This window comes from Stegostoma tigrinum, assembly GCF_030684315.1.
Source record: "Stegostoma tigrinum isolate sSteTig4 chromosome 44 unlocalized genomic scaffold, sSteTig4.hap1 SUPER_44_unloc_1, whole genome shotgun sequence".
In the NCBI taxonomy this organism is placed as follows: Eukaryota; Metazoa; Chordata; class Chondrichthyes; order Orectolobiformes; family Stegostomatidae; genus Stegostoma; species Stegostoma tigrinum.
In genome coordinates, this window is record NW_026728049.1 from 111,375 (window position 1) to 136,365 (window position 24,991).

The following is a 24,991-nucleotide window of genomic DNA, read 5'->3' on the forward strand; positions in this document are numbered from 1 at the left end:
TGACGCCCTGTGAGTGTTCGCTCTCGCTCTCCCTGCTAAGGGTTAACAAAACAGCAACCACTGTGCATCTCCCTTCCTGTCTCTGATTAAACTCGAAAAGCGAGGTGGGGTGGAGGTTTGAGGGGGGGTGGCCGCGGAGTCCGTCGCTGGGCTGGTGGTGCGGTGGCCGCCGGCGGGGGGGCTGTTCTTCTCTGCCAGGGAGTTCCGGGATTCGAATCGCCTCGTCGAACTGGGGGAGCTTTCGAGAGAAGGAGCGTCGGAGATCCTAAAAAAATAAGCAGAGAGAGGGGAAGGAAGTTAGAGTGACCGAGAGAGAGAGAGAGAGAGAGAAAGAAAGTTAGAGTGACCGAGAGAGAGAGAGAGAGAGAGAGACAGAAAGAAAGTTAGAGTGACCGAGAGAGAGAGAGAGAGAGAGAGAGACAGAAAGAAAGTTAGAGTGACCGAGAGAGAGAGAGAGAGAGAGAGAGGCAAACACAGCTAGACAGAATGTGAGACAGGAAGAGAGAGAGAGAGAGAGAGAGAGAGAGGGGGTGCCGTGTTTGGGTCGGTCAGCGACAGAGAGAGAGAGAGAGAGACAGAGAGAGTTTGGGACCTACCCCCTCACAGACGACAGGCTATTGAACCCAGCAGCCACCACCCCCCCCCCCCCACCAACCAAACCCCAAACCCCAACCCCCCAACCAGCCCAAATCCTTTCGGTGAACGGGTATTGGGCGGGGAGTCGGGGGGTGGTGGGTTGGGTTGGGGAGGGGCGGGGGGGGGGGGGGCACCGGGAAAGTGATGGGCACATTGGGATCACTGGGCCAGTGATCAGAGAGAGAGTCCGGGAGAGGGGCGCGGAGGGGTGGTGGGGGTCGGGTGGGGGGGTGGGTTGCGGTGCGCGCTGGTGGTGGGGTTTGTTTGGGGGTGGGTCGGGACTTTGGGGAGTGGGTGGTTGTTGGGGGTTGGGGGGGGTGTGGTTTGCCGAGTGCCTGGGGGCTTGGACGGGGGTTCGGTGGGAGCGGAGGTGAAGACCAGCCACACCACCCACCCACCCCCCCAACCCACCCCACCCCCACCGCCCCCACCCCCCCCCCCCCCAGCCGCGCCAGCCAACAGCCCGGCCGACACGGGAATCCGACCGTCGGCAGCGAACGCGGGCCGAACCCCGCCGCCCGGCGGCAAAGCGAGCGACGGATCCCCGTCCGCGGGCAGCGAGACGCAGAGGCGCTATGCGAATGCAGGAGCTGGCGCTGCTCCTGGTCGCGGTGATGGTGAGTCAACGGGGGAGCCGGCAAGCGGATGCGGGAGCGGGAGGGCGCACGGGGGCGGATGGGAGGGTTTGGGGGGGGGGGCGGGGGGGGAGGTGGGAGGTGAGGGGGAGCGGGATTAACCCTGGAAGGGCCGGGCTGCGTGACTGAGGCTCGGAATCACATCAGCGGAAACGGACCCACCCCCAACCCCCGCCCCTGGGGGGGGGGGGGGGGCAAGGTCCGAGGGGCATTGACAGAGGGGTAATGTCGCGAAACTGAAGATGAGAGGGGTCTCGGGTTGGCTGGGGAGGGGGGCTTTATGTCCACAATAACAGATACCCCCCCCCCCCGGGGAGGGAGTTACAGACTGGAATCTGATCGAGGGGGTTCGGGGGGGGGGGTTTATATACAGAATAACAGATACCCCCCTAAGGGAGGGAGTTACAGACTGGAATCTGATCGAGGGGGTTCGGGGGGGTTTATATACAGAATAACAGATACCCCCCGGGGAGGGAGTTACAGACTGCAATCTGATCGAGGGGGTTCGGGGGGGGTTTATATACAGAATAACAGATACCCCCCGGGGAGGGAGTTACAGACTGGAATCTGATCGAGGGGGTTCGGGGGGGTTTATATACAGAATAACAGATACCCCCCGGGGAGGGAGTTACAGACTGGAATCTGATCGAGGGGGTTCGGGGGGGGGTTTATATACAGAATAACAGATACCCCCCGGGGAGGGAGTTACAGACTGGAATCTGATCGAGGGTGTTCGGGGGGGTTTATATACAGAATAACAGATACCCCCCCCCCGGGGAGGGAGTTACAGACTGGAATCTGATCGAGGGGGTTCGGGGGGGTTTATATACAGAATAACAGATACCCCCCCCCCGGGGAGGGAGTTACAGACTGGAATCTGATCGAGGGGGTTCGGGGGGGGGTTTATATACAGAATAACAGATACCACCCGGGGAGGGAGTTACAGACTGGAATCTGATCGAGGGGGTTCGGGGGGGGGTTTATATACAGAATAACAGATAACCCCCCGGGGAGGGAGTTACAGACTGGAATCTGATCGAGGGGGTTCGGGGGGGTTTATATACAGAATAACAGATACCCCCCCGGGGAGGGAGTTACAGACTGGAATCTGATCGAGGGGGTTCGGGGGGGTTTATATACAGAATAACAGATACCCCCCGGGGAGGGAGTTACAGACTGGAATCTGATCGAGGGGGTTCGGGGGGGTTTATATACAGAATAACAGATACCCCCCGGGGAGGGAGTTACAGACTGCAATCTGATCGAGGGGGTTCGGGGGGGGTTTATATACGGAATAACAGATACCCCCCGGGGAGGGAGTTACAGACTGGAATCTGATCGAGGGGGTTCGGTCGGGTTTATATACAGAATAACAGATACCCCCCGGGGAGGGAGTTACAGACTGGAATCTGATCAAGGGGGTTCGGGGGGGGGGTTTATATACAGAATAACAGATACCCCCCCCCGGGGAGGGAGTTACAGACTGGAATCTGATCGAGGGGGTTCGGGGGGTTTATATACAGAATAACAGATACCCCCCGGGGAGGGAGTTACAGACTGGAATCGGATCGAGGGGGGGTTTATATACAGAATAACAGATACCCCCCGGGGAGGGAGTTACAGACTGGAATCGGATCGAGGGGGGGTTTATATACAGAATAACAGATACCCCCCCCCCCGGGGAGGGAGTTACAGACTGGAATCTGATCGAGGGGGTTCGGGGGGGGTTTATATACAGAATAACAGATACCCCCCGGGGAGGGAGTTACAGACTGGAATCGGATCGAGGGGGGGTTTATATACAGAATAACAGATACCCCCCCCCCGGGGAGGGAGTTACAGACTGGAATCTGATCGAGGGGGTTCGGGGGGGTTTATATACAGAATAACAGATACCCCCCCGGGGAGGGAGTTACAGACTGGAATCTGATCGAGGGGGTTCGGGGGGTTTATATACAGAATAACAGATACCCCCCGGGGAGGGAGTTACAGACTGGAATCTGATCGAGGGGGTTCGGGGGGGTTTATATACAGAATAACAGATACCCCCCGGGGAGGGAGTTACAGACTGGAATCTGATCGAGGGGGTTCGGGGGCGTTTATATACAGAATAACAGATACCCCCCCCCGGGGAGGGAGTTACAGACTGGAATCTGATCGAGGGGGTTCGGGGGGGGTTTATATACAGAATAACAGATACCCCCCGGGGAGGGAGTTACAGACTGGAATCTGATCGAGGGGGTTCGGGGGGTTTATATACAGAATAACAGATACCCCCCGGGGAGGGAGTTACAGACTGGAATCGGATCGAGGGGGGGTTTATATACAGAATAACAGATACCCCCCCCCCCCGGGGAGGGAGTTACAGACTGGAATCTGATCGAGGGGGTTCGGGGGGGTTTATATACAGAATAACAGATACCCCCCGGGGAGGGAGTTACAGACTGGAATCTGATCGAGGGGGTTCGGGGGGTTTATATACAGAATAACAGATACCCCCGGGGGAGGGAGTTACAGACTGGAATCTGATCGAGGGGGTTCGGGGGGTTTATATACAGAATAACAGATACCCCCCCCCGGGAGGGAGTTACAGACTGGAATCTGATCGAGGGGGATCGGGGGGGGGTTTATATACAGAATAACAGATACCCCCCGGGGAGGGAGTTACAGACTGGAATCTGATCGAGGGGGTTCGGGGGGGGGTTTATATACAGAATAACAGATACCCCCCGGGGAGGGAGTTACAGACTGGAATCTGATCGAGGGGGTTCGGGGGGGTTTATATACAGAATAACAGATACCCCCCGGGGAGGGAGTTACAGACTGGAATCTGATCGAGGGGGTTCGGGGGGGTTTATATACAGAATAACAGATACCCCCCTAAGGGAGGGAGTTACAGACTGGAATCTGATCGAGGGGGTTCGGGGGGGGTTTATATACAGAATAACAGATACCCCCCGGGGAGGGAGTTACAGACTGGAATCTGATCGAGGGGGTTCGGGGGGGTTTATATACAGAATAACAGATACCCCCCCGGGGAGGGAGTTACAGACTGGAATCTGATCGAGGGGGTTCGGGGGGGTTTATATACAGAATAACAGATACCCCCCCCCCGGGGAGGGAGTTACAGACTGGAGTCTGATCGAGGGGGTTCGGGGGGGTTTATATACAGAATAACAGATACCCCCCCGGGGAGGGAGTTACAGACTGGAATCTGATCGAGGGGGTTCGGGGGGGTTTATATACAGAATAACAGATACCCCCCCCCCGGGGAGGGAGTTACAGACTGGAATCTGATCGAGGGGGTTCGGGGGGGGGTTTATATATAGAATAACAGATACCCCTCAGGGAGGGAGTTACAGACTGGAATCTGATCGAGGGGGTTCGGGGGGGTTTATATACAGAATAACAGATACCCCCCGGGGAGGGAGTTACAGACTGGAATCTGATCGAGGGGGTTCGGGGGGGTTTATATACAGAATAACAGATACCCCCCGGGGAGGGAGTTACAGACTGGAATCTGATCGAGGGGGTTCGGGGGGGGTTTATATACAGAATAACAGATACCCCCCGGGGAGGGAGTTACAGACTGGAATCTGATCGAGGGGGTTCGGGGGGGTTTATATACAGAATAACAGATACCCCCCCGGGGAGGGAGTTACAGACTGGAATCTGATCGAGGGTGTTCGGGGGGGGTTTATATACAGAATAACAGATACCCCCCCCCAATGGGGAGGGAGTTACAGACTGGAATCTGATCGAGGGGGTTCGGGGGGGGTTTATATACAGAATAACAGATACCCCCCGGGGAGGGAGTTACAGACTGGAATCTGATCGAGGGGGTTCGGGGGGGTTTATATACAGAATAACAGATACCCCCCCGGGGAGGGAGTTACAGACTGGAATCTGATCGAGGGGGTTCGGGGGGGTTTATATACAGAATAACAGATACCCCCCCCGGGGAGGGAGTTACAGACTGGAATCTGATCGAGGGGGTTCGGGGGGGTTTATATACAGAATAACAGATACCCCCCGGGGAGGGAGTTACAGACTGGAATCTGATCGAGGGGGTTCGGGGGGGGTTTATATACAGAATAACAGATACCCCCCGGGGAGGGAGTTACAGACTGGAATCTGATCGAGGGTGTTCGGGGGGGGTTTATATACAGAATAACAGATACCCCCCCCAATGGGGAGGGAGTTACAGACTGGAATCTGATCGAGGGGTGTTGTTGGGGGAGGGTTTAATGCAGAAAAACAGTTTCCGTGAACGAGGTTCAGGTAAGGTTTTTTCGCCGAAGTTGCTGGCTCACTTCCTGCGCAGCTCCTGCCCTTCGGCAGGAAACCCGGCCCCGCAGTTCCTTTGCGGGAGTTGAGTTCAGATTTCCGTACACAGTGTGAGAATTTTGCACACTTCGAATCACTGACATTATCTTCACACCCCATTGCACTGCCGCTGGCCCCACGGGTTGAGATTGAGGGTCAGGGTTGTTCTCCTGGGGGACTCTGCAGTTAATGGGGAAGGGGTTTGGGGTCCGTGGGGGACTCTGCAGTTAACGGGGAAGGGGTTTGGGGTCCGTGGGGGACGGTGTAGTGAACGGGGAAGGGGTTTGGGGTCCGTGGAGACAGTGTAGGGAATGGGGAAGGGGCTTGGGGTCCGTGGAGATGGTGTAGTGAACGGGGAAGGGGTTGGGGTCCGTGGGAAACGGTGTTGAGGGGGTGTGAACGGGGAAGTGGGTTTCCAATATGATGGCACGATGTGGGTTCTGTGTGTGGTTTAGAGAGGGATTCTCTGTGAGACTCTCTGTGACCGGTGGCTCAGAAAAGCACAGTTTAGAGGAATCTGTCTGAAATAAACAAGGAGCCAAAATAACTTGGTCTGTTGCCAGGAATTTCTGGGAAATGACAGGGAGAACTGAAAACACAGAGAACAGATTTTGGCTCAAACTCACGGCTTGCGTAACCCAGCTGTCAGTCTCGCTCATCACAAACATTTACAGACAGAGAGAGGCATGTAAGGGGTGTGGGGTATATCGGTGTGTTACAGTGAGGGGTGTGGGGTGTATCGGTGTGTTACAGTGAGGGGTGTGGGGTGTATCGGTGTGTTACAGTGAGGGGCGTGGGGTGTATCGGTGTGTTACAGTGAGGGGTGTGGGGTATATCGGTGTGTTACAGTGAGGGGTGTGGGGTATATCGGGGTGTTAGAGTGAGGGGTGTGGGGTATATCGGTGTGTTACAGTGAGGGGTGTGGGGTATATCGGGGTGTTGTAGTGAGGGGTGTGTTACAGTGAGGGGTGCGGGGTGTATCGGTGTGTTACAGTGAGGGGTGTGGGGTGTATCGGTGTGTAACAGTGAGGGGTGTGGGGTATATCGGTGTGTTACAGTGAGGGGTGTGGGGTATATCGGTGTGTTACATTGAGGGGTGTGGGGTATATCGGTGTGTTACAGTGAGGGGTGTGGGGTGTATCGGTGTGTTACAGTGAGGGGTGTGGGGTGTATCGGTGTGTTACAGTGAGGGGTGCGGGGTGTATCGGTGTGTTACAGTGAGGGGTGAGGGGTGTATCGGTGTGTTACAGTGGGGGGTGTGGGGGTATCGGTGTGTTACAGTGAGGGGTGTGGGGTGTATCGGTGTGTTACAGTGAGGGGTGCGGGGTGTATCGGTGTGTTACAGTGAGGGGTGTGGGGTGTATCGGTGTGTTACAGTGAGGGGTGCGGGGTGTATCGGTGTGTTACAGTGAGGGGTGTGGGGTGTATCGGTGTGTTACAGTGAGGGGTGTGGGGTATATCGGTGTGTTACAGTGAGGGGTGTGGGGTGTATCGGTGTGTTACAGTGAGGGGTGCGGGGTATATCGGTGTGTTACAGTGAGGGGTGTGGGGTGTATCGTTGTGTTACAGTGAGGGGTGCGGGGTGTATCGGTGTGTTACAGTGAGGGGTGCGGGGTGTATCGGTGTGTTACAGTGAGGGGTGTGGGGTGTATCGGTGTGTTTCAGTGAGGGGTGTGGGGTGTATCGGTGTGTTACAGTGAGGGGTGCGGAGTGTATCGGTGTGTTACAGTGAGGGGTGTGGGGTATATCGGTGTGTTACAGTGAGGGGTGTGGGGTGTATCGGTGTGTTACAGTGAGGGGTGTGGGGTGTATCGGTGTGTTACAGTGAGGGGTGCGGGGTGTATCGGTGTGTTACAGTGAGGGGTGTGGGGTGTATCGGTGTGTTTCAGTGAGGGGTGTGGGGTGTATCGGTGTGTTACAGTGAGGGGTGTGGGGTGTATCGGTGTGTTTCAGTGAGGGGTGTGGGGTGTATCGGTGTGTTACAGTGAGAGGTGTGGGGTATATCGGTGTGTTACAGTGAGGGGTGAGGGGTGTATCGGTGTGTTACAGTGAGGGGTGTGGGGTGTATCGGTGTGTTTCAGTGAGGGGCGTGGGGTGTATCGGTGTGTTACAGTGAGGGGCGCGGGGTGTATCGGTGTGTTACAGTGAGGGGTGTGGGGTGTATCGGTGTGTTACAGTGAGGGGTGTGGGGTGTATCGGTGTGTTACACTGAGGGGTGTGGGGTGTATCGGTGTGTTACAGTGAGGGGTGTGGGGTATTTTGGTGTGTTACAGTGAGGGGTGTGGGGTATATATCTGTGTGATACAGTGAGGGGTGTGGGGTGTATCGGTGTGTTACAGTGAGGGGTGTGGGGTGTATCGGTGTGTTACAGTGAGGGGTGTGGGGTATTTTGGTGTGTTACAGTGAGGGGTGAGGGGTATATATCTGTGTGATACAGTGAGGGGTGTGGGGTGTATCGGTGTGTTACAGTGAGGGGTGCGGGGTGTATCGGTGTGTTACAGTGAGGGGTGTGGGGTGTATCGGTGTGTTTCAGTGAGGGGTGTGGGGTGTATCGGTGTGTTACAGTGAGGGGTGTGGGGTGTATCGGTGTGTTTCAGTGAGGGGTGTGGGGTGTATCGGTGTGTTACAGTGAGAGGTGTGGGGTATATCGGTGTGTTACAGTGAGGGGTGAGGGGTGTATCGGTGTGTTACAGTGAGGGGTGTGGGGTATATCGGTGTGTTTCAGTGAGGGGCGTGGGGTGTATCGGTGTGTTACAGTGAGGGGCGCGGGGTGTATCGGTGTGTTACAGTGAGGGGTGTGGGGTGTATCGGTGTGTTACACTGAGGGGTGTGGGGTGTATCGGTGTGTTACAGTGAGGGGTGTGGGGTATTTTGGTGTGTTACAGTGAGGGGTGTGGGGTGTATCGGTGTGTTACAGTGAGGGGTGTGGGGTATTTTGGTGTGTTACAGTGAGGGGTGTGGGGTATATATCTGTGTGATACAGTGAGGGGTGTGGGGTGTATCGGTGTGTTACAGTGAGGGGTGTGGGGTGTATCGGTGTGTTACAGTGAGGGGTGTGGGGTATTTTGGTGTGTTACAGTGAGGGGTGTGGGGTATATATCTGTGTGATACAGTGAGGGGTGTGGGGTGTATCGGTGTGTTACAGTGAGGGGTGTGGGGTGTATCGGTGTGTTACAGTGAGGGGTGTGGGGTGTATCGGTGTGTTACAGTGAGGGGTGTGGGGTGTATCGGTGTGTTACAGTGAGGGGTGTGGGGTATTTTGGTGTGTTACAGTGAGGGGTGTGGGGTATATATCTGTGTGATACAGTGAGGGGTGTGGGGTGTATCGGTGTGTTACAGTGAGGGGTGTGGGGTGTATCGGTGTGTTACAGTGAGGGGTGTGGGGTGTATCGGTGTGTTACAGTGAGGGGTGTGGGGTATATCGGTGTGTTTCAGTGAGGGGTGTGGGGTGTATCGGTGTATTACAGTGAGGGGTGCGGGGTGTATCGGTGTGTTACAGTGAGGGGTGTGGGGTGTAGCGGTGTGTTTCAGTGAGGGGTGTGGGGTGTATCGGTGTGTTACAGTGAGGGGTGTGGGGTGTATCGGTGTGTTTCAGTGAGGGGTGTGGGGTGTATCGGTGTGTTACAGTGAGAGGTGTGGGGTATATCGGTGTGTTACAGTGAGGGGTGAGGGGTGTATCGGTGTGTTTCAGTGAGGGGCGTGGGGTGTATCGGTGTGTTACAGTGAGGGGCGCGGGGTGTATCGGTGTGTTACAGTGAGGGGTGTGGGGTGTATCGGTGTGTTACAGTGAGGGGTGTGGGGTATTTTGGTGTGTTACAGTGAGGGGTGTGGGGTATATATCTGTGTGATACAGTGAGGGGTGTGGGGTGTATCGGTGTGTTACAGTGAGGGGTGTGGGGTATATCGGTGTGTTACAGTGAGGGGTGTGGGGTGTATCGGTGTGTTACAGTGAGGGGTGCGGGGTGTATCGGTGTGTTACAGTGAGGGGTGTGGGGTGTATCGGTGTGTTACAGTGAGGGGTGTGGGGTGTATCGGTGTGTTTCAGTGAGGGGTGTGGGGTGTATCGGTGTGTTACAGTGAGGGGTGTGGGGTATATCGGTGTGTTTCAGTGAGGGGTGTGGGGTGTATCGGTGTGTTACAGTGAGGGGTGCGGGGTGTATCGGTGTGTTACAGTGAGGGGTGTGGGGTGTAGCGGTGTGTTTCAGTGAGGGGTGCGGGGTGTATCGGTGTGTTACAGTGAGGGGTGTGGGGTGTATCGGTGTGTTTCAGTGAGGGGTGTGGGGTGTATCGGTGTGTTACAGTGAGGGGTGCGGGGTGTATCGGTGTGTTACAGTGAGGGGTGCGGGGTGTATCGGTGTGTTACAGTGAGGGGTGCGGGGTGTATCGGTGTGTTACAGTGAGGGGTGTGGGGTGTATCGGTGTGTTTCAGTGAGGGGTGTGGGGTGTATCGGTGTGTTTCAGTGAGGGGTGTGGGGTGTATCGGTGTGTTACAGTGAGAGGTGTGGGGTGTATCGGTGTGTTACAGTGAGGGGTGTGGGGTCTATCGGTGTGTTACAGTGAGGGGTGTGGGGTGTATCGGTGTGTTACAGTGAGGGGCGTGGGGTGTATCGGTGTGTTACAGTGAGGGGCGCGGGGTGTATCGGTATGTTACAGTGAGGGGTGTGGGGTGTATCGGTGTGTTACACTGAGGGGTGTGGGGTGTATCGGTGTGTTACAGTGAGGGGTGTGGGGTATTTTGGTGTGTTACAGTGAGGGGTGTGGGGTATATATCTGTGTGATACAGTGAGGGGTGTGGGGTGTATCGGTGTGTTACAGTGAGGGGTGTGGGGTGTATCGGTGTGTTACAGTGAGGGGTGTGGGGTATTTTGGTGTGTTACAGTGAGGGGTGTGGGGTATATATCTGTGTGATACAGTGAGGGGTGTGGGGTGTATCGGTGTGTTACAGTGAGGGGTGTGGGGTGTATCGGTGTGTTACAGTGAGGGGTGTGGGGTATATCGGTGTGTTACAGTGAGGGGTGTGGGGTATATCGGTGTGTTTCAGTGAGGGGTGTGGGGTGTATCGGTGTGTTACAGTGAGGGGTGCGGGGTGTATCGGTGTGTTACAGTGAGGGGTGTGGGGTGTAGCGGTGTGTTTCAGTGAGGGGTGTGGGGTGTATCGGTGTGTTACAGTGAGGGGTGTGGGGTGTATCGGTGTGTTTCAGTGAGGGGTGTGGGGTGTATCGGTGTGTTACAGTGAGGGGTGTGGGGTATTTTGGTGTGTTACAGTGAGGGGTGTGGGGTATATATCTGTGTGATACAGTGAGGGGTGTGGGGTGTATCGGTGTGTTACAGTGAGGGGTGTGGGGTGTATCGGTGTGTTACAGTGAGGGGTGTGGGGTGTATCGGTGTGTTACACTGAGGGGTGTGGGGTGTATCGGTGTGTTACAGTGAGGGGTGTGGGGTATTTTGGTGTGTTACAGTGAGGGGTGTGGGGTATATATCTGTGTGATACAGTGAGGGGTGTGGGGTGTATCGGTGTGTTACAGTGAGGGGTGTGGGGTGTATCGGTGTGTTACAGTGAGGGGTGTGGGGTATTTTGGTGTGTTACAGTGAGGGGTGTGGGGTATATATCTGTGTGATACAGTGAGGGGTGTGGGGTGTATCGGTGTGTTACAGTGAGGGGTGTGGGGTGTATCGGTGTGTTACAGTGAGGGGTGTGGGGTGTATCGGTGTGTTACAGTGAGGGGTGTGGGGTATATCGGTGTGTTTCAGTGAGGGGTGTGGGGTGTATCGGTGTATTACAGTGAGGGGTGCGGGGTGTATCGGTGTGTTACAGTGAGGGGTGTGGGGTGTAGCGGTGTGTTTCAGTGAGGGGTGTGGGGTGTATCGGTGTGTTACAGTGAGGGGTGTGGGGTATATCGGTGTGTTACAGTGAGGGGTGTGGGGTGTATCGGTGTGTTACAGTGAGGGGTGTGGGGTGTATCGGTGTGTTACAGTGAGGGGTGTGGGGTATATCAGTGTGTTACAGTGAGGGGTGTGGGGTGTATCGGTGTGTTTCAGTGAGGGGTGTGGGGTGTATCGGTGTGTTACAGTGAGAGGTGTGGGGTGTATCAGTGTGTTACAGTGAGGGGTGTGGGGTATATCGGTGTGTTACAGTGAGGGGTGAGGGGTGTATCGGTGTGTTTCAGTGAGGGGCGTGGGGTGTATCGGTGTGTTACAGTGAGGGGCGCGGGGTGTATCGGTGTGTTACAGTGAGGGGTGTGGGGTGTATCGGTGTGTTACAGTGAGGGGTGTGGGGTGTATCGGTGTGTTACAGTGAGGGGTGTGGGGTATTTTGGTGTGTTACAGTGAGGGGTGTGGGGTATATATCTGTGTGATACAGTGAGGGGTGTGGGGTGTATCGGTGTGTTACAGTGAGGGGTGTGGGGTATATCGGTGTGTTACAGTGAGGGGTGTGGGGTGTATCGGTGTGTTACAGTGAGGGGTGCGGGGTGTATCGGTGTGTTACAGTGAGGGGTGTGGGGTGTATCGGTGTGTTACAGTGAGGGGTGTGGGGTGTATCGGTGTGTTTCAGTGAGGGGTGTGGGGTGTATCGGTGTGTTACAGTGAGGGGTGTGGGGTATATCGGTGTGTTTCAGTGAGGGGTGTGGGGTGTATCGGTGTGTTACAGTGAGGGGTGCGGGGTGTATCGGTGTGTTACAGTGAGGGGTGTGGGGTCTATCGGTGTGTTACAGTGAGGGGTGAGGGGTGTATCGGTGTGTTACAGTGAGGGGTGTGGGGTATATCGGTGTGTTACAGTGAGGGGTGAGGGGTGTATCGGTGTGTTTCAGTGAGGGGCGTGGGGTGTATCGGTGTGTTACAGTGAGGGGCGCGGGGTGTATCGGTGTGTTACAGTGAGGGGTGTGGGGTGTATCGGTGTGTTACACTGAGGGGTGTGGGGTGTATCGGTGTGTTACAGTGAGGGGTGTGGGGTATTTTGGTGTGTTACAGTGAGGGGTGTGGGGTATATATCTGTGTGATACAGTGAGGGGTGTGGGGTCTATCGGTGTGTTACAGTGAGGGGTGTGGGGTGTATCGGTGTGTTACAGTGAGGGGTGTGGGGTGTATCGGTGTGTTACAGTGAGGGGTGTGGGGTGTATCGGTGTGTTACAGTGAGGGGTGTGGGGTATATCGGTGTGTTTCAGTGAGGGGTGTGGGGTGTATCGGTGTGTTACAGTGAGGGGTGCGGGGTATATCGGTGTGTTACAGTGAGGGGCGCGGGGTGTATCGGTGTGTTACAGTGGGGGGTGCGGGGTGTATCGGTGTGTTACAGTGAGGGGTGTGGGGTGTATCGGTGTGTTACAGTGAGGGGTGTGGGGTATTTTGGTGTGTTACAGTGAGGGGTGTGGGGTATATATCTGTGTGATACAGTGAGGGGTGTGGGGTGTATCGGTGTGTTACAGTGAGGGGTGTGGGGTGTATCGGTGTGTTACAGTGAGGGGTGTGGGGTATTTTGGTGTGTTACAGTGAGGGGTGTGGGGTATATATCTGTGTGATACAGTGAGGGGTGTGGGGTGTATCGGTGTGTTACAGTGAGGGGTGTGGGGTGTATCGGTGTGTTACAGTGAGGGGTGCGGGGTGTATCGGTGTGTTACAGTGAGGGGTGTGGGGTGTATCGGTGTGTTACAGTGAGGGGTGTGGGGTATTTTGGTGTGTTACAGTGAGGGGTGTGGGGTATATATCTGTGTGATACAGTGAGGGGTGTGGGGTGTATCGGTGTGTTACAGTGAGGGGTGTGGGGTGTATCGGTGTGTTACAGTGAGGGGTGTGGGGTGTATCGGTGTGTTACAGTGAGGGGTGTGGGGTGTATCGGTGTGTTACAGTGAGGGGTGTGGGGTGTATCGGTGTGTTACAGTGAGGGGTGTGGGGTGTATCGGTGTGTTACAGTGAGGGGTGTGGGGTGTATCGGTGTGTTTCAGTGAGGGGTGTGGGGTGTATCGGTGTGTTACAGTGAGAGGTGTGGGGTGTATCGGTGTGTTACAGTGAGGGGTGTGGGGTGTATCGGTGTGTTACAGTGAGGGATGTGGGGTCTATCGGTGTGTTACAGTGAGGGGTGAGGGGTGTATCGGTGTGTTACAGTGAGGGGTGTGGGGTATATCGGTGTGTTACAGTGAGGGGTGAGGGGTGTATCGGTGTGTTTCAGTGAGGGGCGTGGGGTGTATCGGTGTGTTACAGTGAGGGGCGCGGGGTGTATCGGTGTGTTACAGTGAGGGGTGTGGGGTGTATCGGTGTGTTACACTGAGGGGTGTGGGGTGTATCGGTGTGTTTCAATGAGGGGTGTGGGGTATTTTGGTGTGTTACAGTGAGGGGTGTGGGGTATATATCTGTGTGATACAGTGAGGGGTGTGGGGTGTATCGGTGTGTTACAGTGAGGGGTGTGGGGTGTATCGGTGTGTTACACTGAGGGGTGTGGGGTGTATCGGTGTGTTACAATGAGGGGTGTGGGGTATTTTGGTGTGTTACAGTGAGGGGTGTGGGGTATATATCTGTGTGATACAGTGAGGGGTGTGGGGTGTATCGGTGTGTTACAGTGAGGGGTGTGGGGTGTATCGGTGTGTTACAGTGAGGGGTGTGGGGTGTATCGGTGTGTTACAGTGAGGGGTGTGGGGTATTTTGGTGTGTTACAGTGAGGGGTGTGGGGTATATATCTGTGTGATACAGTGAGGGGTGTGGGGTGTATCGGTGTGTTACAGTGAGGGGTGTGGGGTGTATCGGTGTGTTACAGTGAGGGGTGTGGGGTGTATCGGTGTGTTACAGTGAGGGGTGTGGGGTATATCGGTGTGTTTCAGAGAGGGGTGTGGGGTGTATCGGTGTGTTACAGTGAGGGGTGCGGGGTGTATCGGTGTGTTACAGTGAGGGGTGTGGGGTGTAGCGGTGTGTTTCAGTGAGGGGTGTGGGGTGTATCGGTGTGTTACAGTGAGGGGTGTGGGGTGTATCGGTGTGTTTCAGTGAGGGGTGTGGGGTGTATCGGTGTGTTACAGTGAGGGGTGTGGGGTGTATCGGTGTGTTTCAGTGAGGGGCGTGGGGTGTATCGGTGTGTTACAGTGAGGGGCGCGGGGTGTATCGGTGTGTTACAGTGAGGGGTGTGGGGTGTATCGGTGTGTTACAGTGAGGGGTGTGTGGTGTATCGGTGTGTTACAGTGAGGGGTGTGGGGTATTTTGGTGTGTTACAGTGAGGGGTGTGGGGTATATATCTGTGTGATACAGTGAGGGGTGTGGGGTGTATCGGTGTGTTACAGTGAGGGGTGTGGGGTGTATCGGTGTGTTACAGTGAGGGGTGTGGGCTATTTTGGTGTGTTACAGTGAGGGGTGTGGGGTATATATCTGTGTGATACAGTGAGGGGTGTGGGGTGTATCGGTGTGTTACAGTGAGGGGTGTGGGGTGTATCGGTGTGTTACAGTGAGGGGTGTGGGGTGTATCGGTGTGTTACAGTGAGGGGTGTGGGGTGTATCGGTGTGTTACAGTGAGGGGTGTGGGGTGTATCGGTGTGTTAAAGTGAGGGGTGTGGGGTATATCGGTGTGTTACAGTGAGGGGTGTGGGGTGTATCGGAGTGTTACAGTGAGGGGTGTGGGGTGTATCGGTGTGTTACAGTGAGGGGTGAGGGGTGTATCGGAGTGTTACAGTGAGGGGTGTGGGGTGTATCGGTGTGTTACAGTGAGGGGTGTGGGGTGTATCGGAGTGTTACAGTGAGGGGTGTGGGGTGTATCGGTGTGTTACAGTGAGGGGTGTGGGGTATATCGCTGTGTTACAGTGAGGGGTGTGGGGTGTATCGGTGTGTTACAGTGAGGGGTGTGGGGTGTATCGGTGTGTTACAGTGAGGGGTGTGGGGTATCTCGGTGTGTTACAGTGAGGGGTGTGGGGTATCTCGGTGTGTTACGGTGAGGGGTGTGGGGTTCATCGATGTGTTGCAGTGAGGGGTGTGGGGTGTATCGGTGTGTTACAGTGAGGGGTGTGGGGTATATCGGTGTGTTACAGTGTGGGGTGTGGGGTGTATCGGTGTGTTACAGTGAGGGGTGTGGGGTGTATCGGTGTGTTACAGTGAGGGGTGTGGGGTATTTTGGTGTGTTACAGTGAGGGGTGTGGGGTATATCGGTGTGTTACAGTGAGGGGTGTGGGGTATCTCGGTGTGTTACGGTGAGGGGTGTGGGGTTCATCGATGTGTTGCAGTGAGGGGTGTGGGGTGTATCGGTGTGTTACAGTGAGGGGTGTGGGGTATATCGGTGTGTTACAGTGTGGGGTGTGGGGTGTATCGGTGTGTTACAGTGAGGGGTGTGGGGTGTATCGGTGTGTTACAGTGAGGGGTGTGGGGTATATCGGTGTGTTACAGTGTGGGGTGTGGGGTGTATCGGTGTGTTACAGTGAGGGGTGTGGGGTGTATCGGTGTGTTACAGTGAGGGGTGTGGGGTATTTTGGTGTGTTACAGTGAGGGGTGTGGGGTATATCGGTGTGTTACAGTGAGGGGTTTTGGGGTATATCGGTGTGTTACAGTGAGGGGTGTGGGGTGTCTCGGTGTGTTACAGTGAGGGGTGTGGGGTCTATCAGTGTGTTACATTGAGGGGTGTGGGGTGTATCGGTGTGTTACAGTGAGGGGTGTGGGGTGTATCGGTGTGTTACAGTGAGGGGTGTGGGGTATATCGCTGTGTTACAGTGAGGGGTGTGGGGTGTATCGGTGTGTTACAGTGAGGGGTGTGGGGTGTCTCGGTGTGTTACAGTGAGGGGTGTGGGGTATATCGGTGTGTTACAGTGAGGGGTGTGGGGTGTCTCGGTGTGTTACAGTGAGGGGTGTGGGGTCTATCAGTGTGTTACATTGAGGGGTGTGGGGTGTATCGGTGTGTTACAGTGAGGGGTGTGGGGTGTATCGGTGTGTTACAGTGAGGGGTGTGGGGTATATATCTGTGTGATACAGTGAGGGGTGCGGGGTGTATCGGTGTGTTACAGTGAGGGGTGTGGGGTGTATCGGTGTGTTACAGTGAGGGGTGTGGGGTATTTTGGTGTGTTACAGTGAGGGGTGTGGGGTATATATCTGTGTGATACAGTGAGGGGTGTGGGGTGTATCGGTGTGTTACAGTGAGGGGTGTGGGGTATATCGGTGTGTTACAGTGAGGGGTGTGGGGTGTATCGGTGTGTTACAGTGAGGGGTGCGGGGTGTATCGGTGTGTTTCAGTGAGGGGTGTGGGGTGTATCGGTGTGTTACAGTGAGGGGTGTGGGGTATATCGGTGTGTTTCAGTGAGGGGTGTGGGGTGTATCGGTGTGTTACAGTGAGGGGTGCGGGGTGTATCGGTGTGTTACAGTGAGGGGTGTGGGGTGTATCGGTGTGTTTACAGTGAGGGGTGTGGGGTATTTTGGTGTGTTACAGTGAGCGGTGTGGGGTATATATCTGTGTGATACAGTGAGGGGTGTGGGGTGTATCGGTGTGTTACAGTGAGGGGTGTGGGGTGTATCGGTGTGTTACAGTGAGGGGTTGTGGGGTATTTTGGTGTGTTACAGTGAGGGGTGTGGGGTGTATCGGTGTGTTACAGTGAGGGGTGTGGGGTATATCGGTGTGTTTCAGTGAGGGGTGTGGGGTGTATCGGTGTGTTACAGTGAGGGGTGTGGGGTGTAGCGGTGTGTTTCAGTGAGGGGTGTGGGGTGTATCGGTGTGTTACAGTGAGGGGTGTGGGGTGTATCGGTGTGTTTCAGTGAGGGGTGTGGGGTGTATCGGTGTGTTACAGTGAGAGGTGTGGGGTATATCGGTGTGTTACAGTGAGGGGTGAGGGGTGTATCGGTGTGTTTCAGTGAGGGGCGTGGGGTGTATCGGTGTGTTACAGTGAGGGGCGCGGGGTATCGCGGTGTGTTACAGTGAGGGGTGTGCTGTGTATCGGTGTGTTACAGTGAGGGGTGTGGGGTGTATCGGTGTGTTACAGTGAGGGGTGTGGGGTGTATCGGTGTGTTACAGTGAGGGGTGTGGGGTATCTCGGTGTGTTACAGTGAGGGGTGTGGGGGGTATCTGTGTGTGTTACAGTGAGGGGTGTGCTGTGTATCGGTGTGTTACAGTGAGGGGTGTGGGGTGTATCGGTTGTGTTACAGTGAGGGGGTGTATCGGTGTGTTACAGTGAGGGGTGCGGGGTGTATCGGTGTGTTACAGTGAGGGGTGCGGGGTGTATCGGTGTGTTACAGTGAGGGGTGCGGGGTGTATCGGTGTGTTACAGTGTGGGGTGCGGGGTATATCGGTGTGTTACAGTGAGGGGTGCGGGGTGTATCGGTGTGTTACAGTGAGGGGTGCGGGGTGTATCGGTGTGTTACAGTGAGGGGTGCGGGATGTATCGGTGTGTTACAGTGAGGGGTGTGGGGTGTATCGGTGTGTTACAGTGAGGGGTGTGGGGGTATCGGTGTGTTACAGTGAGGGGTGTGGGGTGTATCGGTGTGTTACAGTGAGGGGTGTGGGGTGTATCGGTGTGTTACAGTGAGGGGTGTGGGGTATATCGGTGTGTTACAGTGAGGGGTTTGGGGTATATCGGTGTGTTACAGTGAGGGGTGTGGGGTATATCGGTGTGTTACAGTGAGGGGTGTGGGGTGTATCGGTGTGTTACAGTGAGGGGTGTGGGGTGTATCGGTGTGTTACAGTGAGGGGTGTGGGGTGTATCGGTGTGTTACAGTGAGGGGTGTAGGGTATATCGGTGTGTTACAGTGAGGGGTGTGGGGTATATCGGTGTGTTACAGTGAGGGGTGTGGGGTATATCGGTGTGTTACAGTGAGGGGTGCGGGGTGTATCAGTGTGTAACAGTGAGGGGTGTGGGGTGTATCGGTGTGTTACAGTGAGGGGTGTGGGGTATATCGGTGTGTTACAGTGAGGGGTGTGGGGTGTATCGGTGTGTTAGAGTGAGGGGTGTGGGGTGTATCGGTGTGTTACAGTGAGGGGTGTGGGGTGTATCGGTGTGTCCCAGTGATGGGTGTGGGGTGTATCGGTGTGTTACAGTGAGGGGTGTGGGGTATATCGGTGTGTTACAGTGACGGGTGTGGGGTATATCGGTGTGTTACAGTGTGGGGTGCGGGGTGTATCAGTGTGTTACAGTGAGGGGTGTGGGGTGTATCGGTGTGTTACAGTGAGGGGTGTGGGGTGTATCGGTGTGTCCAGTGAGGGGTGTGGGGTGTATCGGTGTGTTACAGTGAGGGGTGTGGGGTGTATCGGTGTGTTACAGTGAGGGGTGTGGGGTGTATCGGTGTGTTACAGTGAGGGGTGTGGGGTGTATCGGTGTGTCCCAGTGATGGGTGTGGGGTGTATCGGTGTGTTACAGTGAGGGGTGTGGGGTATATCGGTGTGTTACAGTGAGGGGTGTGGGGTGTATCGGTGTGTTACAGTGAGGGGTGTGGGGTGTATCGGTGTGTTACAGTGAGGGGTGTGGGGTGTATCGGTGTGTTACAGTGAGGGGTGTGGGGTGTATCGGTGTGTTACAGTGAGGGGTGTGGGGTGTATCGGTGTGTTACAGTGAGGGGTGTGGGGTGTATCGGTGTGTTACAGTGAGGGGTGTGGGGTGTGGGGTGTGTTACAGTGAGGGGTGTGGGGTATATCGGTGTGAGACAGTGAGGGGTGTGGGTGTATCGGTGTGTTACAGTGAGTGGTGTGGGGTATATCGGTGTGTTACAGTGAGGGGTGTGGGGTGTATCGGTGTGTTACAGTGAGGGGTGTGGGGTGTATCGGTGTGTTACAGTGAGGGGTGTGGGGTGTATCGGTGTGTTACAGTGAGGGGTGTGGGGGTATCGGTGTGTTTACAGTGAGGGGTGTGGGGTGTATCGGTGTGTTACAGTGAGGGGTGTGGGGTGTATCGGTGTGTTACAGTGAGGGGTGTGGGGTATATCGGTGTGTTACAGTGAGGGTTTGGGGTATATCGGTGTGTTACAGTGAGGGGTGTGGGGTATATCGGTGTGTTACAGTGAGGGGTGTGGGGTGTATCGGTGTGTTACAGTGAGGGGTGTGGGGTGTATCGGTGTGTTACAGTGAGGGGTGTGGGGTGTATCGGTGTGTTACAGTGAGGGGTGTAGGGTATATCGGTGTGTTACAGTGAGGGGTGTGGGGTATATCGGTGTGTTACAGTGAGGGGTGTGGGTATATCGGTGTGTTACAGTGAGGGGTGCGGGGTGTATCAGTGTGTAACAGTGAGGGGTGTGGGGTGTATCGGTGTGTTACAGTGAGGGGTGTGGGGTATATCGGTGTGTTACAGTGAGGGGTGTGGGGTGTATCGGTGTGTTAGAGTGAGGGGTGTGGGGTGTATCGGTGTGTCCCAGTGATGGGTGTGGGGTGTATCGGTGTGTTACAGTGAGGGGTGTGGGGTATATCGGTGTGTTACAGTGACGGGTGTGGGTATATCGGTGTGTTACAGTGTGGGGTGCGGGGTGTATCAGTGTGTTACAGTGAGGGGTGTGGGGTGTATCGGTGTGTTACAGTGAGGGGTGTGGGGTGTATCGGTGTGTTACAGTGAGGGGTGTGGGGTGTATCGGTGTGTTACAGTGAGGGGTGTGGGGTGTATCGGTGTGTTACAGTGAGGGGTGTGGGGTGTATCGGTGTGTCCCAGTGATGGGTGTGGGGTGTATCGGTGTGTTACAGTGAGGGGTGTGGGGTATATCGGTGTGTTACAGTGAGGGGTGTGGGGTGTATCGGTGTGTTACAGTGAGGGGTGTGGGGTGTATCGGTGTGTTACAGTGAGGGGTGTGGGGTGTATCGGTGTGTTACAGTGAGGGGTGTGGGGTGTATCGGTGTGTTACAGTGAGGGGTGTGGGGTATATCGGTGTGTTTACAGTGAGGGGTGTGGGGTATATCGGTGTGTTACAGTGAGGGGTGTGGGGTGTATCGGTGTGTTACAGTGAGGGGTGTGGGGTGTATCGGTGTGTTACAGTGAGGGGTGTGGGGTGTGGGGTGTGTTACAGTGAGGGGTGTGGGGTGTATCGGTGTGTTACAGTGAGGGGTGTGGGGTATATCGGTGTGTTACAGTGAGGGGTGTGGGGTGTATCGGTGTGTTAGAGTGAGGGGTGTGGGGTGTATCGGTGTGTTACAGTGAGGGGTGTGGGGTGTATCGGTGTGTCCCAGTGATGGGTGTGGGGTGTATCGGTGTGTTACAGTGAGGGGTGTGGGGTATATCGGTGTGTTACAGTGACGGGTGTGGGGTATATCGGTGTGTTACAGTGTGGGGTGCGGGGTGTATCAGTGTGTTACAGTGAGGGGTGTGGGGTGTATCGGTGTGTTACAGTGAGGGGTGTGGGGTGTATCGGTGTGTCACAGTGAGGGGTGTGGGGTGTATCGGTGTGTTACAGTGAGGGGTGTGGGGTGTATCGGTGTGTTACAGTGAGGGGTGTGGGGTGTATCGGTGTGTTACAGTGAGGGGTGTGGGGTGTATCGGTGTGTCCCAGTGATGGGTGTGGGGTGTATCGGTGTGTTACAGTGAGGGGTGTGGGGTATATCGGTGTGTTACAGTGAGGGGTGTGGGGTGTATCGGTGTGTTACAGTGAGGGGTGTGGGGTGTATCGGTGTGTTACAGTGAGGGGTGTGGGGTGTATCGGTGTGTTACAGTGAGGGGTGTGGGGTGTATCGGTGTGTTACAGTGAGGGGTGTGGGGTGTATCGGTGTGTTACAGTGAGGGGTGTGGGGTGTATCGGTGTGTTACAGTGAGGGGTGTGGGGTGTGGGGTGTGTTACAGTGAGGGGTGTGGGGTATATCGGTGTGAGACAGTGAGGGGTGTGGGGTGTATCGGTGTGTTACAGTGAGTGGTGTGGGGTATATCGGTGTGTTACAGTGAGGGGTGTGGGGTGTATCGGTGTGTTACAGTGAGGGGTGTGGGGTGTATCGGTGTGTTACAGTGAGGGGTGTGGGGTGTATCGGTGTGTTACAGTGAGGGGTGTGGGGGTATCGGTGTGTTACAGTGAGGGGTGTGGGGTGTATCGGTGTGTTACAGTGAGGGGTGTGGGGTGTATCGGTGTGTTACAGTGAGGGGTGTGGGGTATATCGGTGTGTTACAGTGAGGGGTTTGGGGTATATCGGTGTGTTACAGTGAGGGGTGTGGGGTATATCGGTGTGTTACAGTGAGGGGTGTGGGGTGTATCGGTGTGTTACAGTGAGGGGTGTGGGGTGTATCGGTGTGTTACAGTGAGGGGTGTGGGGTGTATCGGTGTGTTACAGTGAGGGGTGTAGGGTATATCGGTGTGTTACAGTGAGGGGTGTGGGGTATATCGGTGTGTTACAGTGAGGGGTGTGGGGTATATCGGTGTGTTACAGTGAGGGGTGCGGGGTGTATCAGTGTGTAACAGTGAGGGGTGTGGGGTGTATCGGTGTGTTACAGTGAGGGGTGTGGGGTATATCGGTGTGTTACAGTGAGGGGTGTGGGGTGTATCGGTGTGTTAGAGTGAGGGGTGTGGGGTGTATCGGTGTGTCCCAGTGATGGGTGTGGGGTGTATCGGTGTGTTACAGTGAGGGGTGTGGGGTATATCGGTGTGTTACAGTGACGGGTGTGGGGTATATCGGTGTGTTACAGTGTGGGGTGCGGGGTGTATCAGTGTGTTACAGTGAGGGGTGTGGGGTGTATCGGTGTGTTACAGTGAGGGGTGTGGGGTGTATCGGTGTGTTACAGTGAGGGGTGTGGGGTGTATCGGTGTGTTACAGTGAGGGGTGTGGGGTGTATCGGTGTGTTACAGTGAGGGGTGTGGGGTGTATCGGTGTGTCCCAGTGATGGGTGTGGGGTGTATCGGTGTGTTACAGTGAGGGGTGTGGGGTATATCGGTGTGTTACAGTGAGGGGTGTGGGGTGTATCGGTGTGTTACAGTGAGGGGTGTGGGGTGTATCGGTGTGTTACAGTGAGGGGTGTGGGGTGTATCGGTGTGTTACAGTGAGGGGTGTGGGGTGTATCGGTGTGTTACAGTGAGGGGTGTGGGGTATATCGGTGTGTTACAGTGAGGGGTGTGGGGTATATCGGTGTGTTACAGTGAGGGGTGTGGGGTGTATCGGTGTGTTACAGTGAGGGGTGTGGGGTGTATCGGTGTGTTACAGTGAGGGGTGTGGGGTGTGGGGTGTGTTACAGTGAGGGGTGTGGGGTGTATCGGTGTGTTACAGTGAGGGGTGTGGGGTATATCGGTGTGTTACAGTGAGGGTCCCCGCCCCGTCACATCGGATACGGGGTCCCCGTCCCGTCACATCGGATACGGGGTCCCCGTCCCGTCACATCGGATACGGGGTCCCCGTCCCCTCACATCGGATACGGGGTCCCCGTCCCCTCACATCGGATACGGGGTCCCCGTCCCCTCACATCGGATACGGGGTCCCCGCCCCGTCACATCGGATACGGGGCTCCCGTCCCGTCACATCGGATACGGGGTCCCCGTCCCGTCACATCGGATACGGGGTCCCCGTCCCCCACATCGGATACGGGGTCCCGTCCCGCGACATCGGATACGGGGTCCCCGTCCCGCCACATCGGATACGGGGTCCCCGTCCCGTCACATCGGATACGGGGTCCCCGTCCCGTCACATGGGATACGGGGTCCCCGTCCCGCCACATCGGATACGGGGTCCCCGTCCCGCCACATCGGATACGGGGTCCCCGTCCCGCCACATCGGATACGGGGTCCCCGTCCCGCCACATCGGATACGGGCTCCCCGTCCCGTCACATCGGATACGGGGTCCCCGTCCCGTCACATGGGATACGGGGTCCCCGTCCCGCCACATCGGATACGGGGTCCCCGTCCCGCCACATCGGATACGGGGTCCCCGTCCCGCCACATCGGATACGGGGTTCCCGTCCCGTCACATCGGATACGGGGTCCCCGTCCCGTCACATGGGATTCGGGGTCCCCGTCCCCTCACATCGGATACGGGGTCCCCGCCCCGTCACATCGGATACGGGGCCCCCGTCCCGTCACATCGGATACGGGGTCCCCGTCCCGTCACATCGGATACGGGGTCCCCGTCCCCTCACATCGGATACGGGGTCCCCGTCCCGCCACATCGGATACGGGGTCCCCGTCCCGCCACATCGGATACGGGGTCCCCGTCCCGCCACATCGGATACGGGGTCCCCGTCCCGTCACATGGGATACGGGGTCCCCGTCCCGCCACATCGGATACGGGGTCCCCGTCCCCTCACATCGGATACGGGGTCCCCGTCCCGCCACATCGGATACGGGGTCCCCGTCCCGTCACATGGGATACGGGGTCCCCGTCCCGTCACATGGGATACGGGGTCCCCGTCCCGCCACATCGGATACGGGGTCCCCGTCCCGCCACATCGGATACGGGGTTCCCCGTCCCGCCACATCGGATACGGGGTCCCCGTCCCGTCACATGGGATTCGGGGTCCCCGTCCCGTCACATCGGATACGGGGTCCCTGTCCCGTCACATCGGATACGGGGTCCCTAAACTGCTCCTTCTGATACGGGGCCTGAGGTGTGTTGACGATGTCGCTTTACGAGAGGCCGAACATTTCCAGTCGAAATGGAGTACTGACAGACGTCACCGATTCTCACACCAACCAGGTCATGGCCCATCGGCTGGAGGCGGGACAACACGCGGTGAGCAACACGAGAGGCATCCCGCAGGCGAATAGCTCCTCACTGCAAGGGGATCGAGTGCGGAGGGACGTGGTCTGCCCGACCTCCGAGTACAGGCCCACGGGGAAGGATTACTGTTGCAACGAATGTCCGGCCGGTAAGGAGTCGCGTGCGATCTGTTCCAGCATGAAACACTCCCAGGGACAGGGGGTTAGGTACAGGGGAAGGCTCCCTCTACACTGTTTCCCCCCCCCCACCGCCCATCAAACACTCCCAGGGACAGGGGGTTAGGTACAGGGCAAGGTTCCCTCTACACTGTTCCACCACACTCCCAGGGATAGGGGGTTAGATCCAGGGCAAGGCTCCCTCTACACCGTTCCCCCACACTCCCAGGGACAGGGGGTTAGATCCAGGGCAAGGCTCCCTCTACACCGTTCCCCCACACTCCCAGGGACAGGGGGTTAGATACAGGGTAAGGCGCCCTCTACACCGTTCCCCCACACTCCCAGGGACAGGGGGTTAGACCCAGGGGAAGGTTCCCTCTACACCGTCCCCCATATTCCCAGGGACAGGGGTTCAGATTCAGGGGAAGGCTTCCTCTACACCGTCCACCACACTCCCAGGGACAGGGGTTCAGATTCAGGGGAAGGCTTCCTCTACACCGTCCCCCACACTCCCAGGGACAGGGGTTAGATCCAGGGCAAGGCTCCCTCTACACCGTTCCCCCACACTCCCAGGGACAGGGGATTAAATCCAGGGCAAGGCTCCCTCTACACCGTTCCCCCACACTCCCAGGGACAGGGGGTTAGATCCAGGGCAAGGCTCCCTCTACACCGTTCCCCCACACTCCCAGGGACAGGGGGT

At 56.5% G+C, this 24,991-nt stretch overlaps 1 protein-coding gene across 1 annotated transcript in view; it reads left to right on the forward strand.

Moving 5' to 3' along the window:
- The first annotated feature begins 1,067 nt into the window (after positions 1-1,067).
- LOC132207555 (tumor necrosis factor receptor superfamily member 1A-like) overlaps positions 1,068-24,991 on the forward strand; it is a 28,811-nt gene continuing 4,887 nt past the window's right edge. Inside the window, exons 1-2 of the mRNA XM_059643507.1 lie at positions 1,068-1,253; positions 24,113-24,284. Of these exons, the coding sequence (XP_059499490.1) occupies positions 1,212-1,253; positions 24,113-24,284 (214 nt within the window). The 5' untranslated portion in view covers positions 1,068-1,211. The remainder of the gene's footprint in view (positions 1,254-24,112; positions 24,285-24,991) is intronic.